Here is a 20,473-nt window from a genome sequence, read left to right as displayed (position 1 = left end):
TAAATTGAGTATTCTATCTTTTAAAGTCTAATTTATGCCGTTTTTATAAAGTTGCCAATTTTTATATGTTTAAACAACGAAAAAATAAATTCAAAATTAAATTGATTAATTATTTTAAAATTAAAATATAAAGTGAAAATACAAATATAATTATAATATCCTTAATCGTCATGATAGACAGTAGATATTAGTTCCCTAGCAGTTTTATCTGTTAGTTCCCTATCAATTATAATTTGTAAATTGTAAATGTAACTTTATTTTTCCATAATAATCTTGAAAATGATAAGGATAAATAATTTATCAGTTTCTATTATCTACTCTTTTTTTTTTCTTTTTGTTTTTCCACCTGATATTCAGTATTCATATTAGAGCCAGATTATTCTAGATTCGCGTCAAGTAAATTCCCATTCGAAAAAAATTCTCTCTATCAATTTTTTTTTCATATGCACAATTCGAAATCGAGACCTCTAGCCTCACCTGCGTCACCACATAAAGTAATGCAGTTATCATTTCATTTTAACTGAAGCTCCGCTAAAAAAATTACCTATTCAATAAATCCGCTCCAACTTCCTTCTCAGCATTACAAGAAGGAAGCAGAAAATTCAGCAACCGCATTCTATGGAACACAGGCTAGAAATGCGGTATTCTCTTCTGTGTTTTACAAATTTTATATTTTGGGTGGGTGAACATACAATTTGGGTTGCTACTGGGCAACACTTATCTTTAAAATAATCAAAGAAAATGTTAAAAAATTCAACTGACAATCGCAGGTGATGACAGAAATAACAAGAACCTTCAAAGAAACTTCCCAATATCTTGAAAAGTCATTGTCTTTATCTGACCAATTGATCCTTTCTTGTTTTCTCCGCTAATCTTTTTTGTCAATTCTTGATTGTTTGTTACAAGAATCGTACAGAAATTAATTTGTTTGGGCCTATATTGTTCATTTTTCATCCCTTACCCAAACAGATGTGTTTTTGGGTGACCCCAATTAGCTTGGATTTGAACTGTAGTTGTGTTTGATTGTGTTAATCCGTGTATGTCTTTATTAAGGATATCGTGAAGCTTTTGGCTTTGAGGGTGTATGTAATTTCTTCTCAGATCATTGATGCAATGGGATAATGAGGTATTGGGATGATTGTGCTTATTCTTCTTGGTGTGCCTGTGATGAGATTGAATTCTAAATTTGCATGAATTCCTTATAGGTTAATGTGGTTAGCCTGATTTTTTCTTTTTGGGGGAAAAAACTGATAGGGCTGTTTTCATGAGTTCTCTACATTTCTGCCTATCTTGATTTGGGTCATTATTGCTGGTTTAGTTCCTTGTGTCCGAATTGTTTCTGGGAAAAATGTATATAAAGTCGGAAATTTCAGGGAGTTTAAGTAGGTATCCATGTTGAATATATTTTAGGTTATAGAGAGTTGTTTCATCATTAGCTAAATTAAACAAGTTGGGTAAGGAGTGATGGATCTTAGTCGCAAAGATCTAAATATAGAAGGAGAAGGCGAGGAAATGGATAGAGAAACGACCTCACGGGCACATAGTAGAGACAATGGTTACAATAACTCCCGATACTCTGGTGCTGTGAGGCAAAAAGCTTATATCTTTGATGGAGAAGGGAATTATTTTAATAAAGAATGGGATTTAATAGAGGGTAGAGGCAAAGAATTTTGTTGGTACCATGTTGAGCTTCCAAAGTGGAACCAGAGACTCTCAGAGTCTGCACAATATCTTATTGATGTACTCTGTCCTCCTATGAAGCTTCAAGACATTTTGTCACTTGTTAGCAATGGACCCTTTTGTGGGCATGTAGATGGGGCTCTTGTGTTTCGAGTCAATTCACCTGGCCCTGCATCCAGCAAATTTACATTTAGAATTGCAGCAAGAGTTACTGAGAATTCAGTGATCACCGTGTCATTAGGGCGTGTTCCGAGATTGGGTTTCTCCCCGGTAAATCAGTCCCTTCTCTCAGAGGTTCCCATTGTGGAAAGTCCAAGTTCTGGTGGTGGAGAAATGAAGGAAAGGGGTGGGACTGTAATCAGGGAGCATGTTCTTGATTTTCTATTGATGATGAATCATTCTGAGGAAGGTGATAATCCTGTACCTAAATCTGTGTCTAATTTGGTTGTTCACATCATAGACACACATGTGGATCACCTTCAAGATGTTGTGACGAAGCTGGAGATTGAGTTGGACTCAATGGAGCTGGAAATTGACAAAGGTACATCTCCCCCTCCCTATCTCTCTATATATTTGTGGTCATAGACAAGGTGACTTGGCAGTTGGAACCTCTCATTGGCCAAGATAAACACTTTTTTTTCCTTCTGTTTTTGCTTTTTCCTCATTAATTTTAGGTTTCTTAATTTAAAAAATCAAAAAGTGCCTAGGTATTTACTCAATTAAAGGGGGAAAGTGGTTACTCAAGGAAAAAAAATAATGAAAATACAGTAGTTTTCAAGACGTTGCATTTTCAGACACTTCATATTCTATAACTCATGCCTTTTAGTGGAAGTTATTCTCTGCAATTATATTTTACGGGGTCATGAATTTTGCATGTGCTTTGTAAAGGTTGCTTCTTAAGATATGTTAAAGTTTTGTGCTTATATATGTTACCGTATATGCAGAGCAATTCATGCATGCTGTTTGCTCGACAGTGTTTTGGTGCTGGCTTGTTTTGAGAGTTATCTGCGAAATGAAATTTATGTTGAAGAGCTGAATTGATTGGATGTTTTATTTTTCTGTTAGCGAAGCTCTGTAAGAAGTACTCAATGGATGTTAGGAAGTTTTTTCCCTCTCCTCTTGAGGAATCTTATTGAGACCTGTAGGTATCTCTTATTCCTGATTTACTACAACTGTATGTAGTAAAAGTAATGAAAATAATTTGCTTAGGCAATATGTTTTATCTATATTTTGTAGTTGAGTATTTTTGGTATACCCAACCAATTTGTGTTTATAACTTTAGACTTATATGATCCAGTTTCGTTGACATGTTAATTTGCAGCCATCCAGGCTCTTAGCTAAGTGACTGAAAAACATGTATTCATTGTTTAGTTAAGTAGCTTTTGGCTATGAGACTATTGCCTATTGGTTTGAAAATATTGTTGTTTCCTGTGATGAATTCTATGATTATGCATCTATTATCACCTTAATTCTTCAAGCAGGTACAACTGCTTTGGAATTTCAAGATCTGATAATTTACTTCCAGGAATTGGTTTCTATGTTATCTTCATTCTATCTTTTTTCATCATATTTTTGATCTCCCGATTGCTTGATGTCTGAAGTTGGAGGAAGGTAGTGGGATCTCTATTCATGACATTACCGTTCTCTGTTTTCATTCTCAAGCACTATAAGCTGGTTAGTTATCTGGTTAATAAAACATGCTCACTTATTTCATTGATATCACCAAGGTCAAACACAATGGTAATGGTTCGAAATTAGCCTTAGAAAGTAGATAGATCAACATATTTCAAATAATTACGTCGGTTATGATTGATCCAAATTAAAGGCGAATGACATAATAGTTTCATCATATCGTTTGTTTACTATTGATATTTTGTTGCAAATTAATACTTATATGAAAAATATATGTTATTGTTGTTTAAACATGTGGCTTTTTGTTGTGTTTGTATATGTTGTTTCTTCATTCATTTTATATATTTTAAAAAGTTGAGGCACCATTATAACTTACACTTCTTCATCTCCATAACTTCCACTTCTAATAACACCCATAACTATTCTATACCTTTTATGTCTATAACTCCCAAAAATTGTGATTTAAGTTTATGACACCTATGATGTTCCTCCATGTATGCTTATATAATTTCATTTGAGTAATTCTATGTTTCCCACTTGACGTCTCTTTCACTCCTTTTTTTTTCTTTTTTTTCCTGGTTTATTCCTGTTGTTTGGACTTCTGTGACAAATACTTCTCTCCACCTTCATCTATATTTTGTTTTAGGTCTTTTGGCCTTGATAACTTAGGACTAACTATCTCAACTTTGTATGTTGTCTCCAAAACTTGAAGCTCTTTGTTCTTTAATCATTTAATGAGGATAAAAATCAAATGGTAGAGATGTTTTGGTATTGTTAGAAGAGAGAACAATTGGAATTGTTTGGAAGGAGGACCAAAGTAGATGAAAGAGGTCAGTAGGCAAACAAGGAGAAGATGACACTCTTAATTTATCTCGAAATAATAAGAGATTTTTCTAGAATTTGCATTGTTTCCGTCAAGTTATAAATATTGTCGGTTGCCAATGTGAAACTATGTGTGCACAGAGTGTTGGAGCTAAAAAAAAAAGTAATTTGTGATTTAATCTATTCACAAATTAAGTTTTGTATGCATGCATGAAATTAATTGTCTTGACCAATTTACAAAAAAATTAAGTATTTTGACATTTATAGTATTTTTTCTGCGGACAACTTGACTAGAGCTAAAGATTGTTTCAATTTTTGTGATTTTCCTTTTTCCTTTCGTGTAATATGAAATTATCATTTCATTCTGCGTTCGGAGATAAAAAAAACACATTCCATGGCATAAGGTCCAGGGAATATTTGTAATCTGACAGAATATTGTCAACTAGTGATGCCGGTCATCATGATGAATGATTCAGTTTGATGGACACTCCATGTTAAACTTGTTGAAGTAATCCTTGTTTCAAATTTCAACCCTCATTTTAATTCTATTTGGAAGCTACTTGCACATTCATATGTGCAGTAGGAGTAAAAAAATTCAAATACCAGTGCATATATATATTGGGATCAGGAGACTAGAATTTTAATTGAGTAAAAAAAAGATAAATAAGTTTTCCTGAATTACATTATAAGGGATAGCCTAATGGTAAAGACTCTTCACCTCTAACCAGGGTTAAGGGAGCAAAAATGAGAGCGAGACACTGTTTGGCTCCTGAGTGCGAGAGGTTTGGGGGGAGGTGGGTGTGAGTAGGAAATATCACCATTACTTCCTAAAATGTAGATCCTAAAATCACTCATGAAATTGCTTCTTCATTTTACTCTCACCCCAATGCACAAATGCACAATTATTCCAGAATTATATTTTCTTTTTGCTTTGATTTTTGTGGGTTTGTGCTGAAAAATATTCCTGATGTATTTAATTCCTAATGCCTTCTTTCATATTTTATTAATTTTGTTTAAGTTCATTGTAGATTGTGAATGACTTCTTTTCTTCTCTGGCTGCAGGCGGTTTTGCTTTAAAGAAACAATTGCTGGATGATAGAAGATTTCCGAAGATGCATCTTGACCTGCAGCGCCTCCTCCAGGTAGTTCTACAGTTCCTATCAATCTGACATGAAGGGGAAAGAAAGGAGTAGCTTTTTCTTCCTGTTTGCATTTACCTTCATTAATAATTTATTTTCAATTACCAAAAGGTGGACTTAGTTATGACTAAAAAGAGTAGTACACTTTCTTAACTGGCACAAAATGTTCTCCGTTTTGTTAGCTGTTAACAATTATTGAGGAAGATTTAAGTTTGGATTGGTTTAATATGATCCTCTCTGTTTTCCTATTGCTTTTTGCCTAGTACTCTAGATTCTTGCATTCCTTCATGCATTTTGTTCTTTTTCTTTATTTACTGCATTTTCCTTTGTTTAAGAAATTGTTACTCATAGTAAACAACTAATTTCATGTCGATACTTCCAAGTGTGGTGGGTGGGTGAAGGGGATGAGGAACGTTGTCAGGTTCCTTGACTTGGGATGGAAAAGTGGATTAATGTTTAAGGAGACAGAAGAAAGACATTACACACCATCCAAAGCTAGTACTTAATAAAGTCAAGGGTGAGAAATAGACGAGTAGAAGTAAAAGAGGTAGGTTTGATTGTTTCCAGTTTCTTCTCCCATATGTGATCGCTTCTTTATAACTCGAAGCCTTTGTTGCAGATTCTATTCAAATATAGGTTTTGTTGTACATTGTTTTCTTGATGCTCCATTTCCTTTTTCTTTAGTTTCCTTCTTCATCATTTCCTTACATATTGATCAAGCGCAATCAAATGAAAGAAAATCCAAGTACAGAACATAAGTGTTGCAAGAAGAATCACAAAAAGAATAAGTGGCACAAATGCATTCTGAAGATGAGGAGATAAGAAGCAAAGTATATTCATGATATTAGGTTTTATTTCTTTTGCTATGTGCATGCCACTCCTTGCTTGTTGAGCAGCATACCAGCGATTTGTTCCTGTAAGAGTGGGTTAGAGTTCAACATGGTTAGGAACACGGTGGTCTCCTTATATGGACTTGGGCAATCCTCCCTTCAAGAGATAACTTTTGGTTTTGAGTTAGGCTCAAGTACCATATCTTACATGGTGTCAAAGCCAGGTCCATTCCTGTTTGGGACTCCATGTTATGTCGTCCACGCTCCCTTTGGTGGTCTGGGCATGCAGAGGGTGTTAGAGTGAGTTAGAGGCTCACATTGGTTGGGGAACGGGCTGATGGTCTTCTTATCTGGACTTGGACAATCCTATCCGTAAGAGCTGGTTTTTGGAGTTTAGTTAGGCCCAAATGCCATATCTTGTAGGGCAACAGAAGAATGACATTCTTGACTGCTGTTTGCCATGACGAAAAAAATCAGTTCTTTTGAACTTATGTAAGAGGACGGAAAGACTAAGGATGTCTTACACTTCTTTTAAGAAGAAAAAAATTTTACACTTCAATTATTGGTGAACCTTTTTTGTGAAGTTTGTAGGTGTTGATTTTTAAACAACTTTACCGACTGGGATAGCAAATGATGATGGGGTCAAAGAAAAAAGTAAAGCATTGTGCCTATCACGTATATAGGCATTTGAGATCCAGTTTCATATATTCTTCTTTAACCCATATCAGTGAGTGCTCTGCTTTCTGATCATTGACTCCCTGCATCACAAACACATGCACTAAAACAACTATTCTGAAAGAACAAGTAACGCCGAAGCAAATAGAATGAATCAAAGCAAGATAGAAGAGTTGCAGAAAGAGTAATACAGTAGTGCTAGAAGGAACTTTTATGGCTATTAGCTGAAGGAAAAAATTAGTTAGTTTAAGGCCGACACTGCCAAGTAAAAGGATTTAGGGAAACGTTAGGCTAGATAAGGATTTACAGGCACAACAGGATAAGCTGGTCACCCCCACCAAGCTGCACAACCAACTGAAAGTACACTATTGCCATCATCAAGATATATATATATGACACCTGATTAGGTGGGAGTAATGAACCGTGAGACTGGAATACAAAAGAGGTTAAGAATTTGATAAAGCCAGCCCTTGCTAGAGGGAACAGAGACTTTAACCCCAGTCACTAGCATCTTGCTATGAGCCAAAGACTTCTGTAGGTTTCCGAGCATGAACTATTATCTTCTCACATTTCCTGTATTTCTTGTCGTTTTCTTGATTTAGTTCCATTAAGGAAGGCAATAGTTTAATCAAAGAGTACTTTGTTCATCCATCTCAAAAAAAAAGTACCTTGCTTGCTCATTTTGGTCATGCAATTGGCAGTAAAATTCCTTATACTATATCTATTAATTTCTCCTATTCATGAGATTTCAGATGTATAGTCTTAGATTCTAAAGACATATTTAATCTTAATCACTCTTGTTTCAGGTGATTGCACATGGGGAGCAAGTATTTCCACGAGTCAAGGAGAAATGTTCTTCAAAAGGTTGGTTTGCCAGCGATGACATCAACTCACTTGAAGAGTTAATTGGTCGGCTGAGAAGACTGAAGGAGAATGTTGGATTTATTGCCAATCGTGTCACAGCAATTCAGGCAGGTCTTGACAGTTGGCAGTCTGAGCAGATAAATAAAAAACTTTACTATCTTTCCTTCCTCTCCATCGTCTTTCTTCCCTTGTCGGTAGTAACTGGAGGTAAGGAACTTGTTTCATAAAGTCCAAGTTATTTTTTCTGGCCATTTCATAGTTGAAAAGCATCTGACATCTATCTCTACATTGTCTGCTATGTTGTAGTGTTCGGGATGAATGTTGGAGGCGTTCCTTGGACCAACCAAAGAGAACCTGAGTTGAAGGAAGGGTTCCGCAATGTTATGATGTTGTGTGTGGTTCTGCTGCTGTTGGTTCTCCTCTGCTTCCTTTTTCCAGCACTTTATAGTCATATAATGGCTTGGAAGAGAAGGCGAGACATGAAAAGAAATTGGTCTCTCAACCGGAGATCCTTCCTTAGAAGAAGTACAGGCGTTAGGGAAAGAAATGAAAGGGGAGGTTACTTGAGACTATACTGAGATGAAAGTGGTAGACAAATCGAAACTGCAGTTGTTTTCTGCTTCGTCCTTCATCTCTATCTTGGCTATAATTCTGGCTTGGTAAGATTTCTCCTTTCGCGAGATGCATGCACTCTTCAAGCTAGTCCTTATTGTTCCTTGAAAACACAAATTCCCGCACGATTATAATGTTACTTTGAAATGCGATGGATGTAATAGCAAGTTGAAGGAAATACCAATGTTTTGCCACTTCCTTTGTTTTACCAACTCTTGTGCTTGTATAGAGAATTCTTTTGTTATTTATTACAATGTGACAGTTCTTTCTTTTTGATCTTTTTCTCATAACCTTTTTTGTTCTAACTCATCCATAAATGTATTAAGTTTATCCATTTGCAACGTTAGAACAATTACCATTTCAGCTGATTGATCCAGTGGCAACACACACAAATTTGTGCCTGTATTATATTAGGATGATTCATGTACAATGGAGTCAAAGATCCGGTTGAAGACAATAGGAGGAGACTCGGAGCATTTCTCAAGTCATAAACTAGGAATAGGGGTGACAATTGGGCAGGTGATAATGCATTAAGACAGCAAATCAGGTCAAGAACCCAACCCAACACAAATTCGCTTGGGTCAAAATGGGTTAGATAATAGGTTATATAACGGGTCAAGACTCAATCCAACTCAATTTTTACTAAGCTTAATTGTTTTATTTGTTCTTTTACACTATTTTAGTACCTAATAAGATTTTTTTTCTTTATTATGACTACATATGACATATCAAATTTTTAAAAATTTCTTTAAAAATATTTTGATAAGATTTCTCATGAGCTAATTCAGGTTACATATCAACCCATTTTTTAAAGGGTTAAAATGAGTTGAGGTACTGAATGAGCAGGTCAACAACCCACCCAAACTTAAACAGGTTGGGCAGATTAGGCAGGTTGGATTTGATTTTGCAATAGGATTATATCAGGGATCAAGATCAACCCTTGCTCCGTTTTTATTGGATGAACTGACATGGCATATTTGAAGAAGATGTTTCTAGATTTCCTTCCTTTTCTGATTTAGGACAGTGTCATTTTGGCTTTTTCTGATCTAGGCCACTTTTGGGTCTGAAACTTTGTAATTTGCTATCTGTTTTTTTGTTAATAAAAGGTCCAGTTCGGGCAACTTTCATTTTTTTAAAAAAAGAACTGACATGGCATATTCAAGGGAAGGTTCCATGATATATGTTATTTGCAGATTATACGGTATTGATTGATGAGACATGCAACGAAACTAACAACATGGTAGAGGTTTGGAGACATACCTTAGAGAGTCTAAAGGGTTTAGATTGAGCAGGATTAAAATAGAGTGCTCAGAGGTGCACGTTCAATGATGTAACTTACAAGGCAAATGTGGAAGTGAGGATTGATACACAAGTCATCTTCAAAAGAGGAAGTTTCAAGTATCTTGGATCAATAATTTAAGAAAATAGGAAAATTAACGATAATATTACACATCGTATTGAAATGGGTTCATGAAATTGAAACTTGCATCCAATGTTTTGTATTAGAAAAATGTGTTATCAAGACTTAAAAGTTTTATAATGTGGTTATCAAACCAACTATATTATAAGTACTTTACTTAGATATTCTTTAGATATCCTCCTACAACAATAATTAGATAAATTATGGCACACAATGATTTTATATGTAAATTAGAAGTGGAATTTTTCAAAGTTAAATCTTTTTCTTAGTTAAAGTGGCTAGCAAAGTTTGTTGGTCACATGCCAATGATTGGAACAATTTCTGAAGTTATGCATTTTTTCACATTCATTAACGTGATTTTCCACCTCACCCTCAAGTGTCACATGTGATATGATTCCTTCACCACCTGTATTGCTTTTTCTCTTATAGGAAGTAATATGCACTCTCAAATGATATTAATAATAAAAATATTGTCAGAATTCTGAACTCTATTTATTATTAAAGTAAGATGTGCATAATCTATGTTATACCATGTGCATTTTATTCGTACATCAATATTCTAACATGATAAATGAGTCAAGTGCTTTAACATTATTGATGACTTTCTCTTTTTCATGTATTCAATGTTCATGATTTACTGATTCGATTAGTTTAGATGTGATGTATAAATTTTAATAAATAGATTCTTTAAGTTTTCAAGGTATAATTAACAGATAGATATTCAAATTTGAGTATACATGTTTATATACCTCATTTCATCTATACGGTGTGAATTGGACATTTTAATTTACAAAATGATCATATAAGCACTTCTAAAATTTATGTGTCACGTCAGCATCAGGTGTCTACGAGACACAATAGGAACAAGTTGGAATATTTAGTTGCCAATTGAGATTAATTAAGGTATCTAATGCACTCTCCAGGTTAAAGTGCTTACTTGCCAGCTGAGATCAAATTTAAATATCGATTTATGTAGTATGTCTTTTTCCAATCGAAAGATCAAACAATATTATTATTATAACATATAGTCTATAACACAAATTTGCAACAACTAAAAAAGTTGCAACTAGTCACCTATATAAACCATTAGATTCACTCATCCATCCATACAAATCCTCCTCCTCCTCTCACTTACCACAAAACTCCCCAAAATGGCATATTTGCAACCAAGACTCTTGGGAAAATTTAGTATTTTCTTTCTCCTTTGCATAGTTCAAACTTCATTTTCTTTTTCTTCCCATCAACATTTGTCCTCTAGACACCTTTTGACAACTACCCCAAGCAACATAGTCAAACAATACCTTACTCCCCACAACAAAGCTAGAGCAAAACTTGGACTTCCACCGCTCAAATGGAGCAATAAACTAGCAAATTACGCAAGCTGGTGGGGACACCAACGACAGGTGAGTAAAGAATTTGGATTCAGAATTTAAATTCAATAAGTTCAAACTCTAATATAGTAACATTAGTAACTATATTTCTAATTTTTTTCAGTAAATATAAAATTAAAATAGAATACTCAATCATGAATAAATGTAGGCAAATATCATCTCCTTTGCTATAATGTAAATAAAAAAAGTCGAGTTACCTATCACAAAGGAAAAAACTAGTCCATAGCGTTACTTACTAGTTATATGTTGATTACCTTCTCTCCTATTACCTTAAAGTTATCGACTAACTTAATATTTTTTAAAACTTTAATAAATTTCTTGTATATACATATGATTTGTTTTTTGTGTGAAAATATTGAATTCAGTTGAACTCATCGCTTTGCAGGTGAGTTGTGAGTTGGTTCATTCCCGTGGCGACTACGGGGAGAACCTCTTTTGGGGGAGCGGAAAGGATTGGAAGCCAAGCGATGCTGTCACGATGTGGACGAAAGAAAGACCATATTATGATTATAAGAGCAATTCTTGCAAGAAAAATGAGCAATGCTTGCATTATACACAGATTATTTGGAAACAGAGCACAAGAGTTGGCTGTGCAAAAGTTTTATGCAAAACAGGGGATACTTTGATTAGTTGCAACTATGATCCTCATGGTAATGTAGAAGGAGAAAAGCCCTTTTAACACAACATTTAGAATCTCATTCAATGATTGTTGGGTTTGTGTTCTTTAAAGATAAGGTGTGAATTGAGATTTGAGAAATGTACATATACTGTGAATTGGGAAATGTGGGGAACTAAGTGAAAGGAAAACGAAAATTCGTTTCCCCCTCATTGGTAGAATCGAGGAAAAGTTATGTCTTTATATTAAGAAACACTTCTTTTAGCTCTTAAAGGATTAAAAAGACAGGACACTTCCAGTGGAGCCACTTCATGAGCCGAGTGGCATTGTCGACACATTTCTATTGATCCCATGGAAGACTTTGACACATGTGCTATATGTGCGACTGAGTTTGATGAGGTAAGGCTCTTACGAGTTCTTCCTTACGGCCACGTATATGACCATGACTGCATCCTTGAATAAGTGTTGACAAATGCTATTCAATGCCCATATTGTTGGTACGACAGAGTTACATAATTTAGGGAACATATTTTTATGTATAGCTAGTGGAAGAAATGTAACCCGCTTATGTATTACCTTAGGAGATTATGCACTTGAAAGCTTAATATAATTGTCTCTGTGTTTTTACAAGCTAAGTCAACATTCCTGTTTTTGAAGCTGTCAAATAAAGGGTTCATCAGACCATTCCGCCTTAAAAAGATAAAAAAACAATGCTGATTTTGAAGCTATGACTTTACCTGTCGGATCTGGCTTGAATGTGTAGCAGGTTCTTTTTTTGTTTGTTTGGATGCTTTTGGAGAAACCAATGCAGATCAAATCCTACATGACCTAAACAATACAAATCCTATATTACTGCACCACAATGAGGACAGTTGAGAGCCACAAACGTCATCCACTGATCATTATGCAAATGCGGTGATAGCAATGACTACAAGAAGGAAGAACTCGCACGAGTTGTCCCTCTTCATAGTCAAGCTGGCATTTCTCACACATGTTAGTACATTCCTCCCTAGAAATTCGACAGGCAGGAAATGTGTTAACTAGGATAGAGACCTCAGAATATTTCTCTCCATAGGAAGACTCTGTGGGTGTGAAGGTCTATCTTGTTGTCTCCCCACAGGAAGTGTCTGTGGAGGTGTTTCCGAGATGACCTCTCTCATCTCTAATTGCCCGCCATCCCTTGTTTAGCTGCTTAGCTTCGACTTTGCTTAGGTTAAAAAATGTTTTCTAGGTTCTGTAACTACTTTTAATGCTTTCAATCCGAAATTAAATGCTTGAGAGGGCATTTGGCTATTTTCTCGAAGTTAATGCTTTCAATTTCAGTTCGATGCATATACTTTAGAGTGTTAATTGATTATAGTAAGGTTTTCGGGGAATAAACAGTCACAAAATCAGAGTTTTTAAGCTAATTTTTGTATGTGCCTTTTATATGTACAAGGGAAAAGACTCAAATATGACATCGAACTTTCAGAAAAAACTCATTTATACCATCCATTATGTATCTGTATTTGAGAATGTATTGGTAGCAAAATACATGTATCAATGTGTGTAATTATTTCAAACTATAACAAAAAAATTAGTAAATATAATAGAAATATTTATGTAATTAAGTAGTTTTTTCCATTTAAAATACATTTAAAAATGACCCATAATGTACTACATTAATATTAGGAGTAACTTTGGGCTTCACCTCCACTTGATAGGCCGGACCACCAAAAATGGGCCAAGCCTAAGAGGCCCACATGTAAAACAATCTTTTTTTTTTGGGAAAATTGTATGAAAGAACAAACTATTAATTCAAATTAAATATTATAGTCATAATTTATTTTATTTGTAATTCGCAACAAACATCCCATTTTTTTGTCATCTGGTTCGATATACAATTAGCCATTTTCGGTATAGAATTACCCATTCGGTATACAAATGTATAAAATGCGTTTGTGTTTGTATAAAGTGAGAGAAAAGTGTAAATACAAATACATATATTTTCGTCCTATACACTTATAATTATACAAATACAGATCTTATTATACAAATTACAATGTATAAATAAATTTATACAAAACTGAACAATTTGTATAAAATTGGATGTATCTAGCGAATTATACAAATTAAAAGCTCCATAGCAAACATAAAATTTGCTATGGAGCGCAATTATACAAATTATAACTATAACATACAAACATGATTTTTATATTTGCTATATGTGAAAGTTGCTTTATTATTTTTGCTAGAAATCGAAGCTACAAACGACAATCTTATATAAGTTAAAAGTTTCAAAAATTTGGAAATTTTCTTTGGTCTAAACTTATATTTTTATTTATTTATGTACAGTTGTCGATTTTATAAATAGCTTTACTCTTTTCCATGAAATGTGTTTTACTTAATTATTTATTCCGATAATGCCTTTTTCAAGTGTGATACTACTGCTTCTGATAGGTTTTAAGACATGATTTTTTTGCGTTGCTAAAGCAATTTTAAATTAATATGTAATAAAAATTAGGTTTACAATTATAAATATAAAATTTTCTTCAGTTTCACGCATGTGATCAAGGACATCATTTTTGTCAGACCCAAGGGATTTATTTTCAGCTCTCTTTGTGTCTAATATATCTCAAGCATTTGGGTTGATAATTTGTTTAATACGATTCGATTCAATTGATTAAATAGTATTTATTAAAGCATATTGACACCGTTAAATGTAGTGTAATAATCTCCTAACCATTTCATTAGAACTCGTAAAATTTCTATTTAACTTTTGGCCTCTTAGCTGCTGGACTTTTATTTATGGGAAGTACTAAATGGCCAGAAAATTAAAAAAACTATAATTTTTTTTAAATTTTAAAATAAAATGATTTTTTTCCTATTTTTTAGTTAAAAGGTATTAAAGTTAAAATGATAAAAATGTTTAAAAAGGTAAAATAACTTAGAAAAAATATCATTCTAGCCAAATTCTGGTCAAATTTTCTGGCCAAAAAGAATTTTCCTTTATTTATTAAGCGAAAACATAAAATGCTCCTATTTATGATAGCAACAATACGTAAAAATAAATTTGTACTTCAACCACATCGAATTTCAAAAAATTTGAGGCATTGATGAAAGTCTATGAAATCCAAGTACCAGACTATAAAAAGAGAAGTATATTAATTAATCGTGATTCATGAGTAATTTAGGAACGTATAATCAGGATATTATTACTGTTAGTTAATTTACTTTATGACATGAAAATTTGTGTCATATGATGATTTTTTGGCTAAAAACATTTTGAATGATACGATAAACTTAGTGTACATTTTTATAAGTATATACAAGTTTAATTTACTAATGTTAACTTGTGCATATGGTCAGCTTCGTCTTTTATCAACACATGGAATGGTTTTATAGCACTTTCTTTGGTAAAGATATGGAGGATATATAAAGTTGTTATTATTACAAAATCTTCTTTTGAAATTATTGGAGATAATTACAAGTTTTAACACCAATTTTCAAGATTATGATTTTATATGCCTTCTAATTGGGAACTTGTTAGTTGAATTCATCACATTTTCAACCAAAATTTTTGAACTTGTTAGTTAGCCATATTATATATTATTAACCATCATCATAGCTATTATTGATCTCCCATGTAATTATTCATCACTTATCAATTATCACTATTAATTATTATTGTCAGTCACTATATTACTAACTACTGCCCACATGCCACGATACATAACAATATAATATTTAAAAGTAGTTAATTAATTTAGTACTAGATTAATTTAACAATTCATTCAAATTATTTTTTTAAATATAGATTTTATTTTATATTTTTAGAAATTGAGAAAAACAAACAATTTTAATCAATATATATATGTGACATTTCAATCTATAAACATCTAAATATTCTACAATTCAGTGTGAGGCCAAAATTACTAGTAATCACCCGTCTGGCGTCAACCATGCAATCATAAATTTGTTCCGAGGCTAGTAATCACTCTCACGAAAGTTGAACGTACAATTCTCGATGTTTTTTCTAGACAAATAACCGAACCCATAATATATATATTATATAATAATACAATAATTTTCATTGGTTTTCCTAGAGTTGTAATTGAGTTTTTTGACTTTCATAATAGCACAACTAATTTCTTGTTGTTTATTAAATCGTACGTGTCAATCAATAGGGACAACACGTAGGTGAACTTAGGACAAATAATTTTCCCACCTTTTAATAGGATGAGACAAATATGATGAATGCTGCTAAAATTCATTTTTTTTTTTTTATAAAAATTATTTATACAGACGGTATGTAAAACTTAAATTCATTCTAATTTATATATCGTGTGTATGACATATTTAAGAGGAAAATATTTTTTACTAATTATTTTGTTTAATTTCTCAAAATTCAAACGTGATATACGTTGGTGTGGTAGATACATATTCTTCAATATGTGAGTATACCATTCTCAATATGGAGAAGCAACACATATATATTACTGATGTAATTTAAATTATTATATCAGATAATCTCTCATTTCTAAAATGATTAATAAATACTTGTTGGATTAATAATTTACTTATCAGTATATTCCAAGTGATTTTTTTAAATAAAAAAAAAGTGGAATGTTCAGTGTCATAATAAGTAATTTATTAGGAACATTGCGATCTCACTAGTGAATAAAATCGTTCTATTCCGAAAGTATCTATTCCTTTAAACCTCGGGTACTAGAGGAGAATAATTTCCTTAAGGAGACAATGTGCATTCAGTAGGCTCAATTTTTTTATATTTTTTTCTGTTACATGCTATAATTACAGATTCTGATATATTTTTTTCAGTCATAAATTTCTGCTTATGTTATTAATTTCTGTTCCTATGAAGGTTGTGCTATCTCTAGTGGTCAACCTTAATCAATTGAGTGTTGGAATAATTAATATTGATAGAAATTATTTGAGAGTAATCGTCTGTGATTTCAGCACCCCTAAAGCTATAGTCATATTTTCTCCAAAATGTGAAATTTTAATTAATTGTTGAAAGTTCTAATTTCATTGACTTCGTAAAAAGACAATGATTACACTATTAAAGTTGGTTTGATTTATTTCCCCTTTTTGGTATTAATTTTTCTTAGGACAATAAGCATGTCCGATCATACATGAACGTCAAAACTCATGTAATATATATAAAATACAAGAGTCAAATTTATTTCTTTCAAAAGTTTAAGGAAGTAAAATAGAATAATTAAATCTTTTCATAATGGTATTATTTCTCTAAATATTTTTATTTGCGTGTCAACACTATCCTTAAGAATATTCGTAATTATTGAACGTATCCCTGAGATTCATCAAATTCTTAAGTAGAAAGAAAATCGAGGTTTGCTTAAAATAAAGGATAAGAAGGGAGCGTATAGAAAAAATTATGTCTATGTAATCAAAATGGTACATACATGTATAGGTGTTTCTCCAACCATCTAGTAATTGGACATTCACTTGATTGATTTTCCCGTTACTGGAGTTTTTGCAAGAGTAGGGACTATACCCAGATGAATATACTCAAGGCGAAGATTGAGCTGCTTAATTAATGACACTAACATGGTTGAGGAAGCTGCAGCTAGCCCCGTCCCATTGATCACTTTTTTGCAGAATTCCAGTGCTGTGCCCCACTTGAGTTGAGAGCTGACAAACAGTACAATCTTCAGTTGCTCCAGACCAGATAGAGGCATTGTATCAATATGCCAATAATTTCAGTTTCAATGTGGAAACTACTCTGGTGCTGCTGAACCAAATCAGCCTAATGTGTATGAGCAGCTCATCGATCACACCAACCCCCCCTTTCTGGACGCACTTACAAATTAGTTAGCCAGCTTCTTGAACACAATTTGCTAGATAGTTTTGTTGAGGACATTAATTAAGCTCGTGCCAATTTTGATTAACGCCTTTATATTCAAGAATGTTTTTTTTTTTTTTTAATTCCTGGATTTCCCTTGGAGGAAATTTTGATATATATCGTTTCGTATAACTATTTCGTCATCTTGTACTGTCGTCTCCATTGGAAGTGGAACGCCTCTGCATTTTAATACTCGTTTTGCCCTGAGCGAACAAATTTGTTTTTAGCTCGAGTTTTCCAGGCATTATATATGTTTCATATGATGCTTTACTCTTTAGAAAAAATTAGATCAATTAATATTGGATAAAATTACTCAAATTTTCCAGTAATATTAATATAGTAAATAAAATTTATTGAGTTTTTCATTTTTGTTTAGTCTATTTAATTTTGGAGTGTAAGTAATTAGGTTGAGTGTGAAATGGCCTCTCTTATGCAATGTGGCAAAGGTCTTCTATAGAAGAAGACGATATTTTTATGACCTTATGTTATAAGTTCCAAATATTTCAGGTCAAGAATAAAATGACTTTAAATTCATCTTCTTCTCAACACTTACTAAGTTTAATCACCGCTATATCTATGTAATCCAAACCCCCCACACACCGCTTCATTTCAATATAAAATCTCTACTTTCATTACACATATATATACACAAAAATAAGAAACGTAAACTCTTTTGATCAATCATGTCTTCTCTTCCTGTTCAAGTTGATCAAAATGAAGTGGTTGATGATGACCTAACAAGTTCAGTTAAAAATGATGATGAAACTAATTCCAAATCGTCTTCGATTGGTGTGTTGAGTCATGGAGATGGTGGTGATGATGAAGATGGCGAAGAAGCACAAAGCAAGGCTGTTGTTGAGGAAGGATCCCTCAGTTCTTTGGCTACATTGGAAGCTGCTCTTCCTTTTAAGTTAGTTTTTTCTTCTTTCGTTTTTAGTCCGTTTAATTAATTTTTCTTTAAAAAATTCTCCTAAAATCTTTTTTTCTTTCTTTATTGATTTGAAAGAATGTCATGTGTTATTTATTTTTTTTGGATCTGATTTAGACATTTCATGACGGAGACAAGAATTTTATCAAGGAATTTATAGCAAAATTTTACTTTTTGTTAAATCTTTAGTTTTTAGTCAAATTTTGTCTAGATGGATTGACTGTACTAATTCATCACTAGTAAATGCTTGTAAAAGATAGATTACACGTCTCCAGTCATTTTAATAGATTTAATAATTTTTGCATATAATAAAAAGAATTCCTTTTACTTATAAGCTAAGATTTCGTCTAATTTTTGTCATATAATTTTTTTTTTATCTGATTTAGACATTTCATGATGGAGACAAGAATTTTATCAAGGGATTTATAGCAAAACTTTACTTTTTGTCAAATCTTTAGTTTTTAGTCAAATTTTATCTAAACGGATTGACTGTACTAATTCATCTCTAGTAAATGCTTGTAAAAGATAGATTACACGTCTTCAGTCATTTCAATAGATTTAATAATTTTTACATATAATAAAAAGAATTCTTTTTACTTATAAGCTAAGATTTCGTCTAATTTTTGTCATATAATTTTTTTTTTATCTGATTTAGACATTTCATGACGGAGACAAGAATTTTATGAAGGAATTTATAGCAAAACTTTAACCTCATTTTTCATGTGTCCTTTTTGTCAAATCTTTAGTCTTCAGTCAAATTTTATCTAAAATGATTCATAGTAAATACTTGTAAAAGATAGATTACACGTCTTTCCAGTCATTTCAATGAATTTAATAATTTTTGTATACAATAATTATTATTTTTAACTTATAAGCTAAGATTTCGTCTAATTTTTGTCATATAACTTTTTGGTGTTGTGATTTTTTTTTAATAGACGGGGATTATCAGGATTTTATGAAGGAAAATCAAAGACATTCATGAATTTGGGTGATGTGAAAAGTATAGAAGATGTTGAAAAAGAAGAAAGCCCTTTGAACAAGAGGAGACGTTTGACCATGGCAACTACTTTGTATAAATGGGGTAGTAGCAGCTCAAGTTCAATGCCTCATTTGACACCTACTGATGGTGAAAACACACACAATGTTGAGGTTGAACAAGAGTACAAATCATCCACTAGCAGCACTAGCTTTAATTCCGCCGATTCCACCACCACCACCACCAAGCCATCCATCAACTGATCGGTCAGATCATCTTCTGTGCACCTCGATGTCTAGTCTTGGTCGTCATGCGTTTTTTGTGTGACAAATGCATTTTCTAAAGTTTTTGTTTTAAATTTGTCTTTTCCTTATGGATTGTGATGACGTTTTTTTAGTTCCAAATTGAAGGTTCTTTTTTATGTCTTTTTTCTCTCTCTTTTAAGAAAGTGGATATGCACAATTATTAGGGGCATTGATCTGAGCGTTCTTTGTTAAGCTTTGATCATTTTGTGTTATCAATGAAGTGTTAATTTCAGTGGCATGACTTAGAGCTCGTTTGGATTGACTTAAAAAAAGTAACTTTTTAAAGTGCTGAAACTTATTTTTAAAATAAGTAGTTATGTGTTTGGATAAAAGTGCTGTAGTTGAAAAAAAAGTTGTTGATGTGTTTGGCCAATAAATGCTGGTAAACACTTTTTTTTATCAAAATGTCTGAAATACCCTTTAAGCTGTTAACATGATAAAAAGTTGATTAATTTAACGTTTTTATACTTAAAAAAAATTAAAACAAAATTAATTTATATTTTACATCCATAAGTAATAATATTTTCCTATCATTCACATATTTCTTTACCACCTTATAAGAGGAATATAAATTCATATTTCAGAAATAATAATAATAATAATAATAATAATAAATAATAATAATAATAATTAAATAATAATAATAATAATAAAATAATAATAACAGTAATAGTAATAATAATAATAATAATAGTAATAGTAATAATAATAATAATAATA

General features: G+C 32.5%; 3 protein-coding genes across 3 annotated transcripts; all 3 read left to right on the top strand.

Annotated features, from left to right (window-relative positions):
* Nucleotides 1-539: 539 nt before the first annotated feature.
* LOC102602859 (zinc transport protein ZntB-like) lies at nt 540-8,530 on the top strand. Its single transcript, XM_006355119.2, has 4 exons — nt 540-2,221; nt 5,197-5,276; nt 7,585-7,849; nt 7,949-8,530. Exons 1-4 carry the CDS (start codon nt 1,465-1,467, stop codon nt 8,218-8,220), a joined length of 1,374 nt encoding a protein of 457 aa, XP_006355181.1. The 5' UTR covers nt 540-1,464; the 3' UTR covers nt 8,221-8,530.
* Nucleotides 8,531-10,809: 2,279 nt separating this feature from the next.
* On the top strand, nt 10,810-12,335 carry LOC102594592 (pathogenesis-related protein PRB1-3). The gene is made up of 2 exons (XM_015312217.1): nt 10,810-11,077; nt 11,451-12,335. The coding sequence occupies exons 1-2, from the start codon at nt 10,826-10,828 to the stop codon at nt 11,742-11,744; spliced, it is 546 nt and encodes a 181-aa protein (XP_015167703.1). The 5' UTR covers nt 10,810-10,825; the 3' UTR covers nt 11,745-12,335.
* A 5,892-nt stretch (nt 12,336-18,227) lies between these two features.
* On the top strand, nt 18,228-19,711 carry LOC107062039 (uncharacterized). Its single transcript, XM_015312248.1, has 2 exons — nt 18,228-18,454; nt 19,408-19,711. The coding sequence occupies exons 1-2, from the start codon at nt 18,228-18,230 to the stop codon at nt 19,709-19,711; spliced, it is 531 nt and encodes a 176-aa protein (XP_015167734.1).
* Nucleotides 19,712-20,473: the final 762 nt, after the last annotated feature.

Source organism: Solanum tuberosum, unplaced genomic scaffold, assembly GCF_000226075.1.
Source record: "Solanum tuberosum cultivar DM 1-3 516 R44 unplaced genomic scaffold, SolTub_3.0 scf00191, whole genome shotgun sequence".
NCBI lineage: Eukaryota > Viridiplantae > Streptophyta > Magnoliopsida > Solanales > Solanaceae > Solanum > Solanum tuberosum.
The sequence above is the reverse complement of the archived record's forward strand: the minus strand, read 5'-3'. Positions and strand labels throughout refer to the sequence as shown.